The sequence below is a fragment of the Heterodontus francisci genome, chromosome 33 (genome assembly GCF_036365525.1).
Source record: "Heterodontus francisci isolate sHetFra1 chromosome 33, sHetFra1.hap1, whole genome shotgun sequence".
Taxonomy (NCBI): domain Eukaryota; kingdom Metazoa; phylum Chordata; class Chondrichthyes; order Heterodontiformes; family Heterodontidae; genus Heterodontus; species Heterodontus francisci.
The window spans coordinates 19,653,327-19,669,466 of NC_090403.1; the positions used below are offsets into that span (position 1 = coordinate 19,653,327).

At 42.8% G+C, this 16,140-nt stretch overlaps 1 protein-coding gene across 1 annotated transcript in view; it reads left to right on the forward strand.

Annotated features, from left to right (window-relative positions):
• The first annotated feature begins 1,889 nt into the window (after positions 1 to 1,889).
• Positions 1,890 to 16,140, forward strand: part of LOC137347984 (vasoactive intestinal polypeptide receptor-like) — a 68,293-nt gene continuing 54,042 nt past the window's right edge. The window contains exons 1-3 of the mRNA XM_068013056.1: positions 1,890 to 2,012; positions 10,984 to 11,086; positions 12,023 to 12,130. Of these exons, the coding sequence (XP_067869157.1) occupies positions 1,890 to 2,012; positions 10,984 to 11,086; positions 12,023 to 12,130 (334 nt within the window). The remainder of the gene's footprint in view (positions 2,013 to 10,983; positions 11,087 to 12,022; positions 12,131 to 16,140) is intronic.

A 16,140-nucleotide genomic window follows, 5' to 3' on the forward strand; every position in this document is an offset into this window, starting at 1 on the left:
AGAGAATTTATTGAAAATAAAATGCTACTTAAGAATTAAAAATTATACTTAAAATTGGGAATGTAACTTCACAGCTCTCACAGGTGCGCTTTGCTGGTTGAGTATTGGTCACAGAGCGAGGCAGTCCTTTCTTTTCGGTTTTGATCCCTTGTCAGGCGGAGAGCTTGGCTGTCGATCTGCAATTCTACCTCTGAGGTCTTCTATTGTTTCTGCACACCGGAGCATTGTGGACCCTGTTTTTTTAATCCCTTTTTAGCCATCAAACCACCTTGTAGTTTGCCCGAGGTTTGGTCCAGGCCCTGAGATGTTGGTTACTACCCTACTCTAATTGGGGCTTAAATCGATAAAGTACTTGCCAATAATTATTTTTTAAAACTATGAAGAGTTCTATTTATTACAGTTATTATCTCCTTATGCTGATGTAGACAGTATGAAATTTGTACAGAAATGGATTTTGTTAGCCAGGCTATTGAATGTTATCAGGGTTTGCAATGCTTTTCTGCTGGCTTTGTATTACTGTGAGTTAGAGAAGAGATTCAACTGACTCTGAACTTTCTCACAAGCTTAGAAACTTAGTTTTAAACATGATAAACTTTAAATCAAAACCCGTTCTTTCTCGCATGATTATTAATTCGTTGATTATAACTCAATCAAGGTCCATTACTTTTCTGTTTGATGACCAGTTTCTATTTAATACCGTAATTTGATTAATACAGTAGTTAATACAGGATACAAAATGGCTTCTTTGGTCATGTGTTAGTATTAAAATGGCTTCCTTGACTTTGTTGGTTATTAAAGAGAAATCAGTATGAAAATGGTCAATTTAAGCCAAAATCAAACTACCCAAGCCTACTTACACTCTGCAACGTGCAGCTCTGACTGACCATGGTCCTCTATTATGAGGCCACTCTGTGGCTCACTGTACATGGTGGTCCTTAGTTATTCCCTCTGCCTGGGTCAACCACCTCACCTCACATCTCATTGGCACCATGTAAGACATGCAGGACTGCCACCTTGCATCATGTATGCCACCTACCTTGTCAGACCTCACCAGGTCATTGAACCCAGCACTGCACCCATGTTCTTGCAACCACCCCACAGCTGCTAACTTCCTCAGCCATCTCTAGCCATGCCTTCATCAGGCTTGCTGTCCTCCTCCTCCCATTCACAGGGAACAGAACCTCTCTCTGTTCCCTCACCACCTGCAAGAGCACCTCCAGGGAGGCGTCACTGAAATGTGGAGCCACCGTTCCCTTTACTGCAGCTAATCCTCCACATTCTCACTTGCACCCCTTCCTTTGTCCTCTGTGTGTGCAGCCTGTATGAAGGCTGTAGTGGCCCACCTGCGACCTCTTATTGGCTGGCTCACCCGCCACCATACGCTAATTGGCTGCATATCAGAAGATCGCTGAGGAAGACCTGTGTGGCTGCACAACCAACAAATGACCCCAGCATTGGGATGTCAACTCGTTTGGTAAAATCCAACCCAGTATTTCCAAGAACCAACAAGATGGCAGGTCATATTACATTAGGAACATTTATCTGATAGTTCAATGTAGTGTTTGAAAAGGAGAAATGCAAAACAGGTACTAAGATTCTAGATTTAGGTAAGGCTGCTGTCTATAATGCAATGAGATAAAGACTTTCCATAGTATCTGAGCAAACTTGTTACTGGAGTAAATGACAGAATGACAGTGGGAGGTATTCAGGCAGGTATTTAATACAATACAGAGCCAGTTTACACTCCTAAGGGGCAAGACTTCTACAGGACAAGATACAACTAAAGGAAAAAGCATACAAAAATGCAAAAACTAGCACAGATCCTGAAGAGTGAGGGGTATACAAAGAAAAATAAAGGTTGACAAAACAGATAATAAAAGCAACAAAAAATGAAGTATGAAAAGAAACTTGCAAGGGATATCAAAATCAACATAGAAAATGTTTACAATTATATTAGGAGCAAGTGTGGTCAGGAGCAATGTGGGTTCTTGAAAACTGATAACTCAGATATTGTAAATTAAAATAAAGATGGGGACATTTTGAATCAGTATTTACAGTAGAGGAAGAGGATAGCATGCTGGACATTCCAAGGAAACTAATAGTGAATCAAGGACAGGAACTCACTAAAATTAACATAAGCAAAATAACAGTAATGAAGAAAATAATGGAACTAAAGAGTGACAAATCCCCAGGACCAGATGGTTTCCATCCAAAGATTTTAAAGGAAGCAGCTGAAAACATTGCAGATGTCCTAACTATAATCTTCCAAAGTTCTTTTGATTCAGGCAACAGTCCTTTAGATTGGAAAATTGCCCATGTCACTCCGCTATTTAAGAAAGGTGTCGTTAATTGAGTCTCTGATTAAGGATTAGATGATAAACACCTTGAAAATTTCCAGCTTTTCAGAGACCAGCATGGATTTGTAAAGGATAGGTCATGCCTGCCAAACAAGATTAAATTGTTTGAACAATTGACTAACAGTACTCAAGCGAATGTCTATGGATTTTAAAATAATAATATAATATATGTCTATGGATTTTATTTGGGCTTTCTCAGAAGCATTTAATGAAGAGTCTCATAAGAGACTGTGAGCTAAAGCTGAAGCTTGTGGAACTGATGGCAAATTATTGATCTGGTTAGGAAATTGACTGAGCGGCAGGAGTAGGGATAATGGGCAGGTACTTTAATTGGCAGGATGTGACATGTGGTATCTGGCAAGGATCTGTGTTGGGGTCTCAAATAGTCACCATATTTATAAATGATTTAGACGATGGGATGGAAAACCATGTATCCAAATTTGACGATGGCACGAAGATAAGCAGCATTGCAAGCAATGTAGATAGTAACATAAAATTACAAAGAGATTAATAGGTTGGGTAACGGAACAAACCTGTGTCAATGCTCTGGGGCATAGTCCAAAAATTAGAGCCTGACCTATGAGGGTTGTAGAAGCAAAGACAATCAATGATTTCAAAAGGAAATTGCATAGGCACTTGAGGGTAATAAACTTGCAGGACTACTGGGATACAGCGGGGTAGTGGGACTGACTGGATTGCTCTGCAGAGAGCTGGCAAGGACTCGATGGCTGAATGGCCTACATCTGTGCTGTAATGACTCTATGACCTCTACACGTAAAGGGTGGAAGTAGTTTGGAGCTTTCTTCTGCAAATGGCAATTGATGCTAGACTTTTGTTAATTTTCAAACAGATTGATAGATTTTTATTAACCATAGCTATTAAAGGATATGGGGCAAGGGTGAGAATATGGAATTTGGTCATAGATTAGCCATGATCTCATGAAATGGTGGAACAGGCTCAAGGGACTAAATGGCCTCTTCTTGTTCCTATGTTCCTGTGTGTTGCATTTAGAGATAGTTATCAAATCCTACTCAGAAGAAAAGACTTGAATTTATACAACATCTTTCAGAACCTCAGGATATCTCAAAATGCTTTATGGCTAATGAACCTTATCAAATGCCTTCTGGAAGTCCTCATAAATAACATCCCTTATCAACCATGTTAATTACCTCTCAAAAAATTAGCTAGGTTAGTCAGACATGACTTACCCTTTACAAATCCATCTTGGTTCTCTCTAATCATGTTTGTCCAAGTTCTCAGTCACTCTGTTACTAATAGATTCTGGTAACTCCCCCACAGCGCAGGTTAGACTAATAGGTCTATCATTTTCTAGTTTCTCTCTCCACCCTTCTTAAATAATGGCATAATATTGATAATTTTCCAAACCAAGGGGACAATTTCTGAATCAAGAGATTTTTGGAAGGCAATGATCAAAGCATCTGCAATTTCCTCACCTGATTTAATGCCTGGTTTGGAAACCATTGGCCTGGATTTTAGCCTAGAAGTGTCTTCTATGCAGAAGGGAAACCCAGAACAGGTTTCCTGAATGTCCTGCAGTTTTAACTGCAGGGCTCCTTTAATTTTTTTCTGTTGGGTTCCCACACACAGTCAGCCTAATTTACAGGCTGCAGGCATTTCAGGTGTGAAGCCTGTTTCACAAAGTAACAGCCTGTGGGAGCAGGTAGGTGTAATCGAGCAGTGAGAGATTGCTAAAGTAAAAGCAAAATACTGCAGATGCTAGAAATCTGAAATAAAAACAAGAAATGCTGGAAATACTCAGCAGGTCTGGCAGCATCTGTGGAGAGAGAAGCAGAGTTAAAGTTTCAGGTCAGTGACCCTTCTTCAGAACTGACCTGAAACGTTAACTCTGCTTCTCTCTCCACAGATGCTGTCGGACCTGCTGAGTATTTCCAGCATTTCTTGTTTTATTTAAGTGAGAGATTGCTAGTGGGTTCCGATGTTGCTTGAGTTGGGGGAGAAAATAATGGTGGTGGGGGTGGGGGGAGGGAGTGGATGGTGGTCGGGAGGGGAGAAGACAAAACCCTGGGGTGGGGGATGGTGTTTATCGGTTAGCTTGTTGGGCCTGGAAGAAACACCTGTGTTCCTCCTGGCCCACAAGCAGTGGTGTAAAAGCACTTTTGGATTCAGCCCTCTTGCCTGCATTCACCTGGTGAGTTTCCTGTGGCCTGGGAAACCTGGTCGAAATGAATTTAAAAATAGAATCTGTTAAAATGAAGACAGGCAGCCTTATTATAATATTTAAATGGCCAATCTATTTCCCGCAAATAGACTCGTCCCCTCTCAGTTAAACTCAGAAGTGGACAGGTTGGGTTCCTGTTTCAGATTTTTTTTTGTATCATAACCTCTAGCACAGCATCCATGTTTGTAAGTTAAGAGTCAACCCACTAGGTCTATAGATGTGTTAATCTTCAGTCTCATTTTTTTTCTCCATTTCCATATTTTCCTTACTAACTCTAATAAGTTCCTCCGATTGATTTATTTTTATTTTGTCTCGTATCTCTTGTACTTAATCCCCTTCCTCTGCACTGAAGACAGACACAAAGAGCTGAATTTTCAGGCCCTGAAGGGGCGAGCGCAGTTGGGGGGGGGAGGAGCCCCTCCAAAAATCCCAGTGCCGGCTGGTGTTTCAGTTGCAGGACACCATTCCCAGCGCCAGCCATTGTTTTAGGGGAGATGAGTTCAGGACCTGGGAAGGCCACCTGCCCCCACAAGATGGGCAGGCAATTAGGCTCATTAAGAGTTGAAAACGGCTAACAAAAGTTTTGACAGGTATTTAAAAAAGAAAAGAGTAAGTAAAGTGAGTGTTGGTCCTCTAGAGAGTGAGAATGGGGAGTAAATAGTAGATAATAAGGGAAATGGGGATGAAATGAACAAATATTTTGTTTCTGTCTTCACTATAGAGGATACAAAAAAAATTGCAGTAATAGCTGTAAATCAGGAAGTGGAAGGAAGAGAGGAACTTGGTGAACTTACAATCACCAGGGAAGCAGTACTGTCCAAACTGATGGAGCTGTGGGCTGACAAGTCCCCGGGTCCTGATGGGCTTCATCTTAGGGTCTTAAAAGAGGTGGCTAATGAGGTAGTAGATGCATTGGTGTTAATTTTTCAAAATTCTCTAGGTTCTGGAAAGGTTCCATCAGTCTGAAAAGTAACAAATATAACCCCTCTATTCAAGAAGGGGAGAGGCAGAAAACAGGTAACTATAGGCCAGTTAGCTTGATGTCTGTCATGGGGAAGGTGTTAGAATCAATCATTACGGAGGCTATAGCTGGGCGCAGTGGTTAGCACCGCAGCCTCACAGCTCCAGCGACCCGGGTTCGATTCTAGGTACTGCCTGTGTGGAGTTTGCAAGTTCTCCCTGTGTCTGCGTGGGTTTCCGTCGGGTGCTCCGGTTTCCTCCCACCTCCAAAAGACTTGCAGGTTGATAGGTAAATTGTCCATTGTAAATTGCCCCTAGTGTAGGTAGGTGGTAGGAGAATGGTGGGGATGTGGTAGAAAAATATGGGGGTAGTGTAGGGTTAGTATAAATGGGTGGTTGTTGGTCGGCACAGACCCGGTGGGCCGAAGGGCCTGTTTCAGTGCTGTATCTCTAAAAAAATATATAAAAAATAAATAATCGGGAATAGCATGGTTTTGTGAAAGAGAAATCATGTTTAACCAATTTGAAGCTCTTTGAAGAAGTAACATGCGCTGTGGATAAAGGGGAGCCCATTGATGTACTGTACTTGGATTTCCAGAAGGCATTTGACAAGGTGCCACATAAAACGTTATTGTGCAAAGTAGGAGCTCATGGTGTAGAGGGTAACACATTAGCATGGATAGAAGATTGGCTGGCTAGCAGAAGAGAGTATGCATAAATGGGTCCTTTTCTGATTGGCAGGATGTGACGAGTGGAGTCCCACAGGGGTCTGTGCTGGGGCCTCAACCTTTTGCAATTTATACTCAGTGAATTAGATGAGGGGAGCAATGGCATGGTAGCTAAATTTGCGATGACACAAAGATAAGTAGGAAAATATGTTGTGAAGAGGACATCATTATATATATATATCGATATAGATAGACTGAGTGAGTGGGCAAAAATCTGACAGATGCAGTCTAATGTGGGAAAATGTGAAGTTGTTCACTTTGGCAGGAAGAATAATAAAACAGAGTATTTCTTAAACGGGGTGCAGATGGATCTCAGTGTTCTAGTATATGAGTCAGAAAACATTAGTATGCAGGTACAGCAACTAATAAAGAAGGATAATGGAATGCTATCCTTTATTACGAGAGGAATTGAAAATAGTTATACAGGGCATCGGTGAGACCACATCTGGAATACTGTGTGCAGTTTTGATCTTCTTATTTAAGGAAGGACGTAAATGCATTGGAGGCGGTTCAGAGGAGGTTTACTAGATTGATACCTGGAATGTGCGAGTTGTCTTTTGAGGAAAGGTTGGACAGACTGGAGTTTAGAAGAGTGATTGAGATTTGATTGAAGTAAATAAGATCCTGAATGGTGTTGACAAGGTGGATGTGGAAAGGATGTTTCCTCTAGTGGGTGAGTCCAGAACTAAGGGACACTGTTTTAAAATTAGGGGTTGCCCTTTTAGGACAGAGATAAGGAGAAATGTTTTCTCTCAGAGGGTTGTGAGACTTTGGAACTCTCTGCCTCAGAAGGTGGTGGAGGCGGGGTCATTGAATAATTTTAAGGCGGAGGTAGATAGATTCTTGTTAGACAAGGGAATCAAAGGTTATCGGGGGTAGATAGGAGTGTGGAATTCAAAACACAAACAGATCAGCCACGATCTATTGAATGGCAGAGCAGGCTTGAGGAGCCGAATGGCCTACTTCTCCTAATTTGTATGTTCGTATGTAAAATAAGTTTAGGAGGCTGACTGGGATTTTCCAGTCAGCCTCCAGTTTCCTGACCCGACCAACTACCTGGAGGTGGACACCTGCCAGCCCTATAGGCCCACCCTGCCTGGCTGGGCAGTCAAAGACCACCCTGTGGAGGGGCTTCCTCCCACAGTGGTGGCTTGGCTTCTTTTTCTGTTTCTTTAATTAAAGTTTTTAAAAAGTAGCTGAGAGAGCACCTTCTTGTCGAAGCGCCCTCTCAGTTACTTACCTTGTACTGCCGCCAGGTGCTTCTCTGAAGCTGGAAGGCCTCCAGCTTCGAGAGCCCACTCGCCGTCCTTAATTGTACTTGAAACACGTCTCCATGCCAAGTAAGGGCTTATCCACTTGAAAATCTTAATTTCTATCAGTTTCCCTCCAGAGTGGGGGGGGGGTTTCTGACCCAAAAACAAACCCGACTTCTGTTTCCCACCTCCATGGCAAAAATAGTAATTATTTAGCAAGTCTGCTATATCCTGGCTTTCAATTACAATATCACCTTGGTCTGTCTTTAAGGAATCCACATTACCCTTAGCCACCCTCTTTCTATTAATATACGTGTAATAACTTTTACTGTAGTCCTTGATATCCTTTGCATTTTTTCTCCTATTTCATTTCTCCAACTCTTAACACTTTCTTCATATCCCTTTGCTGTTCTTTATACCTCTCCCTGTCTGTGCAATCACCACTATTCTTTACGTTCATATTAGCCCTTTCTTTTAGCTTTATCAAATCTCCCATCGTTTTGTTGACCAAGCCTGTTTAATTACACAAATATAGTTCTTAGATTGTATGAAATACCTTCTTGAACACCTCCAATTATTATTCTGTAGTTTTATCCATTAACAGTTTGTCCCAGTTTACAGTGATCAAACCTTCAAAATCCGCCTTATCTAAATTTAACTCCCTCTCAAGTCAAATATCCAATTGTATGATGTTATAGTCACTATTAACTAAGCGTTCATTTACTGTTAGATTGTTGACTAAATCTGGCTCATTACTCAACAGTAAGCCTAATGTTGCCTGTCCTCTTGTTGTAACAAGAACATACTGTTCCAGAGAAGTGCCCTGAATACATTCAAGAAAGTCTGTGCCTTTGGGACTCAAGCTGTTCTGTATCTATGTACGAATGAAAGTCTCCCATTTAACCATTTTGCAACAAGTTGCTCTGATCTCCATATTTATACAGCCCACTGCTTTATCCTGGAAAAGTCAGGGAAGCAATATAATGACGATAACTCTTTTTTTATTTTTGGGGGGGAACATTTCGGGGATAGTGACCATAACTCTGTAAGATTTAAGGTAGTTATGGAAAAGGACAAAGATGGACCGGAAATAAAGGTACTGAATTGGGGGAAGGCCAATTTTAAGATGATAAAACAGGATCTGGCCAAAGTGGACTGGGAGCAGCTACTTGTAGGAAAGTCTACATCAGACCAGTGGGAGTCATTCAAAGAGGAAATAATGAGAGCTCAGAGCCAACATGTACCCGTTAAGGTGAAGGGTAGGACCAACAAGTCCAGGGAACCCTGGATGTCAAGGGATATAGAGGATTGGATCAGTAAAAAAAAAAGTAGGCTTATGGCAAATTCAGAGCGCTGAAAATAGTAGAGGCACTAGAGGAGTATAGAAAGTGTAGGGGGGTACTTAAAAAAGTGAAGAGGGGACATGAAAAAACATTGGCAGGCAAGATAAAGGAAAATCCTAAGGCATTTTATAAGTATATTAAAGGCAAGAGGATTACCAGGGAAACAATAGGGCCCATTAGGTACCAAAGAGGCAATCTGTGTGTGGAGCTGGAGGACATAGGTGAGGTTTTAAATGATTACTTTTCATCTGTGTTCACTGTGGAGAAGGACAATGTAGGTGTAGAGATCAGGGAGGGGGATTGTGATATACTTGAACATATTAGCATTGAAAGGGAGGAAGTATTAGCTGTTTTAGCGGGCTTAAAAGTGGATAAATCCACAGGCCCAGATGAGATGTATCCCAGGCTGTTATGTGAGGCAAGGGAGGAGATTGCAAGGGCTCTGACACAAATTTTCAAATCCTCTCTGGCCGCAAGAGAGGTACCAGAGGATTGGAGGATAGCGAATGTGGTACCATTATTCAAGAAGGGTAGCAGGGATAAACCAGGTAATTACAGGCCAGTGAGTCTAACATCAGTGGTTGGGAAACTATTGGAAAAAATTCTGAGGGACAGGATTAATCTCCACTTGGAGAGGCAGGGATTAATCAGGGATAGTCAGCATGGCTTTGTCAGGGGGAGATCGTGTCTAACTAACTTGATTGAATTTTTTGAGGCGGTGACGAAATGTGTAGATGAGTGTAAAGCAGTTGATGTAGTCTATATGGACTTCAGTAAGGATTTTGATAAGGTCCCGCATGGGAAATTGGTTAAGAAGGTAAGAGCCCATGGGATCCAGGGCAATTTGGCAAATTGGATCCAAAATTGACAGTGGCAGGAGGCAGAAGGTGATGGTTGAGGGTTGTTTTTGCGAGTGGAAGCCTGTGACCAGTGGTGTACCGCAGGGATCGGTGCTGGGACCCTTGCTGTTTGTAGTGTACATTAATGATTTAGATGTGAATACAGGAGGTATGATCAGTAAGTTCGCAGATGACACGAAAATTGGTGGTGTTGTAAATAGTAAGGAGGAAAGCCTCAGATTACAGGATGATATAGATGGGCTGGTAAGATGGGCGGAGCTGTGGCAGGTGGAATTTAATCCTGAGAATGTGAGCTGATGCATTTTGGGAGGACTAACAGGGCAAGGGAATATACCATGGATGGTAGGACAGTAGGAAGTACAGAGGGTCAGAGGGACCTTGATGTACATGTCCATAGATCACTGAAGGCAGCAGCACAGGTAGATAAGGTGGTTAGGAAAGCATATGGGATACTTGCCTTTATTAGCCAAAGCATAAAATATAAGAGCAGGGAGGTTATGACGGAGCTGTATAAAATGCTAGTTAGGCCACATCTGGAGTACTGTGTGCAGTTCTGGGCATCACACTATAGGAAGGATGTGATTGCACTGGAGAGGGTGTAGAGGAGATTCACCAGGATGTTGCCTGGGCTGGAGCATTTCAGCTATGAAGAGAGACTGAAAAGGCTAGGGTTGTTTTCCTTAGAGCAGAGAAGGATGAGGGGTGATATGATTGAGGTTTACAAATTATGAGGGGCATTGATAGGTTAGATAGGAAGAAACTTTTTCCCTTAGCGAAGGGGTCAATAACCAGGAGGCATAGATTTAAGGTAAGGGGCAGGAGGTTTAGAGGGGATTTGAGGAAAATGTTCTTCACCTGGAGGGTGATTGGAATCTGGAATACACTGCCTGAAAAGGTGGTAGAGGCAGGAACCCTCACAACATTTAAGAAGTATTTAGATGAGCACTTGAAACACCATAGCATACAAGGCTACGGGCCAAGTACTGGAAAATGGACTTAGAATAGTTAGGTGCTTGATGGCCGGCACAGACACGATGGGCTGAAGGGCCTGTTTCTGTGCTGTATAACTCTGTGACTCTAATATTTACAGAGGGATTGCTGTGAAGCATATTCTGTAATGTGCTCAGCAGTGACAAAGTGCACTTCTGATTACTACAGAAACATAAGATCACCTGCTCATTAAAGACAGCAGCTTTAAGTTAGTCATTCAGCAGAAGTTCTACATTGTAAAAACAAAGTTATAAGAGGACATTTTAGCAAATTCCTTTAATCTGTTCTTCAGGCATTGATGTTCCACCCTGACTGTAACCTGCTGTTGGAGATCCAGCTGGCGGAGGAGATGTGCCTATCTGACATATCAACTTTCCACATGGACTGGGAGTCTGGTGAGTAAAACACAGGAGCTACAGAATGGACCTGACACATGGTGAGGTGAGGTTCCTCGGAGCTTCCCCCCCTTTGGTGGAGAAAGCCTGTTTACACAGCGGATCAGATGGTCTGAGGATTTCAACCCGTTCGACTGTTAGCACATCCAGGGAAATGACAGTCCCCCTGGGCTGACCAGCTCCCATTCACATTTATTGATTTTGAAATATTATAATAGCATTACTCCCAAGGTGAGTCACTGACTGATGTCACACCTTGGAATAGTCTTGACTTTGTGCGATAGCTTAAAACAGGTGACAGTGATTGGTCAACCCGTTTTACATCTTGCCTGTTTATATTTTCAGTGACTTCATAAAAATGAGGAGGGATGTTAAGCTGGCTGCCAACTCACTTTTCCCTGTTTTACACTATTGCATAAAGTCAAAATGACCCCTTATCTCTCCAAGGTAAGTCTCTCAACAATATCAAAATACCACAACGAAGGTAAGGTACAGACTGATATTGCAAAAATGGGTCACTGACCTGATTTCATAACATCACTCTGAAGTGGGATTAATCCCCAAAATCACAATATCATACTTACTTTGGTAGTACCTCCCAAACCCTTGAATTCCATCACCTAGATTTACAAGGGAGCAGGTGCATGGGAACACCACCACCTCTGAGTTTCTCTCCAAGTCACACACCATTCTGATATGGGCATATATCGCTGTTCTTCCATCATCGTTGGGTCAATATCTTGGAATGCCCTACCTAGCAACACTGTGGATGTACTTACCAGTACCACCTTCTCAAGGGCAACTAGGGATGGGCAATAAGTGCTGGCCTTGCCAGTAATGCCTCCAAATAAACACTGACAACTTTCTTCTCTGCTCTTGCTCTGCAATGTTAGATTGTTGATGCTCCTAATGCATTCCTTTTGTCTCCTGCCTCAGGATGTGACTCCATGTGGGACAACCTATCCTGCTGGCCAGCTGCAGTTACTGGAGCCACCGTTGTACTCCCTTGCCCTAAACTTCTACTGCAGTACTCGGACAAACCAGGTAAACCACCATGTTTGAAGATGGGAGATTGCTCTCTATACCTCCCCACCCCAGAGTCCCATTCCAGAGACTTGATGACAAAAATCCAGGCTGACACTTCAGTGCAGTACTGAGTGAGTGTCGGAGATGCTATCTCTTGAAAGAGATTTGAAACCAAGGTCTCATCTGCTCAATAAGGTGGACATAAAAGATTCCATGGCACTATTTACGAGGAAGAGCAGGGGAGCTATCCTCGGTGTCCTGGCCAATATTTATCCCTCAATCACAACACAAAAAACAGATTATCTGGTCAGTATCACATTGCTGTTTGTGGGATCTTGCTGTACACAGATTAGCTGCTGCACTTCCTACAACAGTGATAAGTACTTCATTGGCTGTAAATTGCTTTGGGATGCCCTGAGGTTGTGAAAAGAGCTATATAAATGCAAATCTTTTCTTCCATTTTCTATAATTTAATAATTTTCTATAATTAACAACCCACGAATGAAACTGCAGAACACGTGACATGGACAGTGCGATCTTTTAGGGGAGTTTATCGTGAGTCTGTGCCAAGGGACTGGATCACTTGGGCACAGAGAATATCAGAAAATCGGGTGGATTGAAGTGCGCACTTGTAAAGGTGTTGCCTGATTTTTGGTATTTTCCACGACCGAGTGTGAAAATCTCCCGGTAGAATTAAATCCAGAGAAAGCCTGTTTCTCATTGAAAGAGAAATGTCACCACTGATGCCGTTAAGGATGAGGGAACATGCATTGATCTGGATTCTCCTCTGCAATCTTATCCAATTTTACTGGCAAGAACATGTTGGAGATAGCGGGTCGGATTCTGTTGTCCCGTCGCCGGTAGTGGCGGCAGGAACAGAAAATGGTGTCCGGCCCGCACGGGATCCATGCCACTGTGCCATCATGATTCTGCGGCAGGCAGCCACTTAACATACTGACGGCGGGGGCGGCATCAATGTCCCCGTGAATGGCGTCACCTGATGCGGGAGCAGGTGCTGGCACCATTTTTAAAAGGCCGCCAGCCCTGCAGACAAAATGCAGAGTTGGCCCCTTCCCCCCCACCCCCCTATCTATAGATAAAATGCAGAGTTGGCCCCTTCCCCCCCACCCCCCTATCTATAGATAAAATGCAGAGTTGGCCCCTTCCCCCCACCCCCCTATCTATAGACAAAATGCAGAGTTGGCCCCTTCCCCCCGCCCCCCTATCTATAGACAAAATGCAGAGTTGGCCCCTTCCCCCCACCCCCCTATCTATAGACAAAATGCAGAGTTGGCCCCTTCCCCCCACCCCCCTATCTATAGACAAAATGCAGAGTTGGCCCCTTCCCCCCACCCCCCTATCTATAGACAAAATGCAGAGTTGGCCCCTTCCCCCCACCCCCCTATCTATAGACAAAATGCAGAGTTGGCCCCTTCCCCTCCTCGGTGGCACCAGCTTCTCGTGGACGAGAGAGTGAAAGCGCGCGAGTGCCACACGTCAAGCTCAAGATCAGGAACGGACGGGAAGATCGCGGTGGATGACATTGAAATTTATGCAAAGAAGTGTTTGAAATATTTAAACTAGGGTTCCTTACTGGGGCACTGTACACAGACCCTCAGCTGCATTCTGTTATTTCATTCAAGTAGCCATTCTTCATGTGTGGGCCCTGACACTGAATGCCAGCAGGCCATTCGCAAATGTGAGGCATCACAGCTTGATCCTGTCCTTACTCACCACCCACACCCAGGAATTTTTGTAAAGGAAGTTTCTGGACAGCTATAAATAAGCAGGTGATATCTCACCTCCTTAACAAAGAGCTGCTTAGATCATGGTTCAGGCAGACCTTTCCTAGACTGAGAGTTATACATGCATGAGGGATGATTTGAAATATTATGGGGATTCAGCAGCCATTTTCTGATATACAATCTTGTGGATGAGGTCCTACATGGGGTGTGTTTTTGGTAAAGTTTCATAGAGAAAGAACTTGCATTTATATAGCACCTTTCACAGCCTCAGGATGTCCCAAAGCACTTTACAGCCAATCAAGTCTTTGAACTTGCTGTTATAATGTAGGAAACGCAACAGATAATTTGCACACAGCAATGAAATAAATCAGATAATCTGTTTTGATTGATGGATAAATATTGGGCAGGATAATTTTACATCCATCTAAATGGGCAGATACGTCCTTGGTTAACATCTCATCCGAAAGATGGCACCTCCAACAGTGCAACACTTCCTCAGTGCTGCTACATGGAGTGTCAGCCAGGATTTAGTGCTCAAGCCTCTGGAATTGGATTTGAAGGGGATGATAGCATAGTAGTAATGATACCAGACTAGCAATCCAAAGGCCTGGACTAATGCTCTAGAGACACAAGTTTAAATCCTACCATGACAGCTGGGGGAATTTAAAATCAATTAATTAATAAATCTGGAATAAAATGCTAGTCTCATTAATAATGATCATGAAAATATTGGATTGTTGTAAAAACCCATCTCGTTCACTAATGCCCTTCAGGGGAGGAAATCCTCCATCCTTACCTGGTCTGGACTACATGTGACTCCAAACCCACACCAAAGTGGTTGACTTTTAACTGCCCTCTGAAATGGCCTAGCAAGCTGCTCAGTTGTAGGCAGCTCACCACCTGCTCAAAGGAATTAGGGATGGACAATAAATGCTGTCCATGCCAGTGAGACTGACATCCCAAGAATGAATTTTTAAAAATGCGCAACTTTCTAACTCTGAGGTGAGAGAGCTGAGCCACAGCTGACACATTTCACCAATGCTTCTCAGTTCAAAACAATGCTCCCTGTGTGATTTTCTTCCCTCGGGTTGTTCTTTAATATTCCTCCACTCAATAACTCACACAGAAAAGTTCAACTATTGAAAAGACTTGGAAAGCATCCAGTGATGTGACAATCCCGCACAAAATATAAATGAGAGAAACTGAAACAAAACGGATTGTTTATCTTTCACGGTTCAGCATCTTCTTTGGAATAATCTTTAACAATGACAAATGGAAGGATTTCACAGACGGAGACACGAAAGGGTCATTATTGCTTCCTGAATACCAAAGCACTTCCAATGCATTCTGTCTAACATCATTACACAAATACATAATTCTGTCCTGGGGATTCGTGAATGAGCTGATTCTGACAGCTCACTATGACATTTATTTCTGGGTGACATTTTATTATGTCCCTTAACAATGTTTACATAAACTCTTCCTCTGAACAGTGCTGCTGTCAGGGTTTCACACAGAGCTGATGAAAACTCAGATGAAGAAACCATTTAATTTTCCTAAGCTCTGTCTCACGGCCACTTTACACCGAGAGGGCAGTTTTATGAATTCAGCCTTCCAACATTGAGCTTTGCACATTAGGAGCAGAAAGCTCCACACCCAGAAATGCCAATTTGTAAAATGACTTCCCAGCTTCCCTTTTGCAAGCCGTGGCTCAGTGGTAGCACTCTCACCTCAGTCAGAAGTTTTTGGGTTCAAACCCCACACAAAACCTAGGCCAATGCTCCAGTCCAGCACGGAGGGAGTGCTGCACTGTCTGTGGTGCCATCTTTCAGATGAGGCATGAAACCGAGGCCCCATCTGTCCTCTCTGGTGAATGTAAAAGATCCCATAACACTCTTAAGAAGAGCAGGGGAGTTCTCCCCATTGTCCCGGCCAATATTTGTCCCTCAAAGCAACATCACTAAAACAGATTATCTGATCATTATCATGTTGCTGTTTGTGCAACCCCCTCCATTCCTTAAATATTTCTCCATTCCTTATGATTTCTACATTCTCTGAATACCCCTTCATTCCATGTACTCTAGATAAAATCCTTCATGCCTAGAAATGATGTTGCTTATTTCTGTTTGCTGTGCACAAATTGGCTGTCACAATTCCGTTATTACAACAGTAGTTCATTGGCTGTACAACACTTTGGACATCCTGAGGTTATGAAAGGTGCTGTGGAAACACAAGTCTTTCTTCTTTCTTCCACACTTCATTAATGTACAGAAGTTTTTTTTT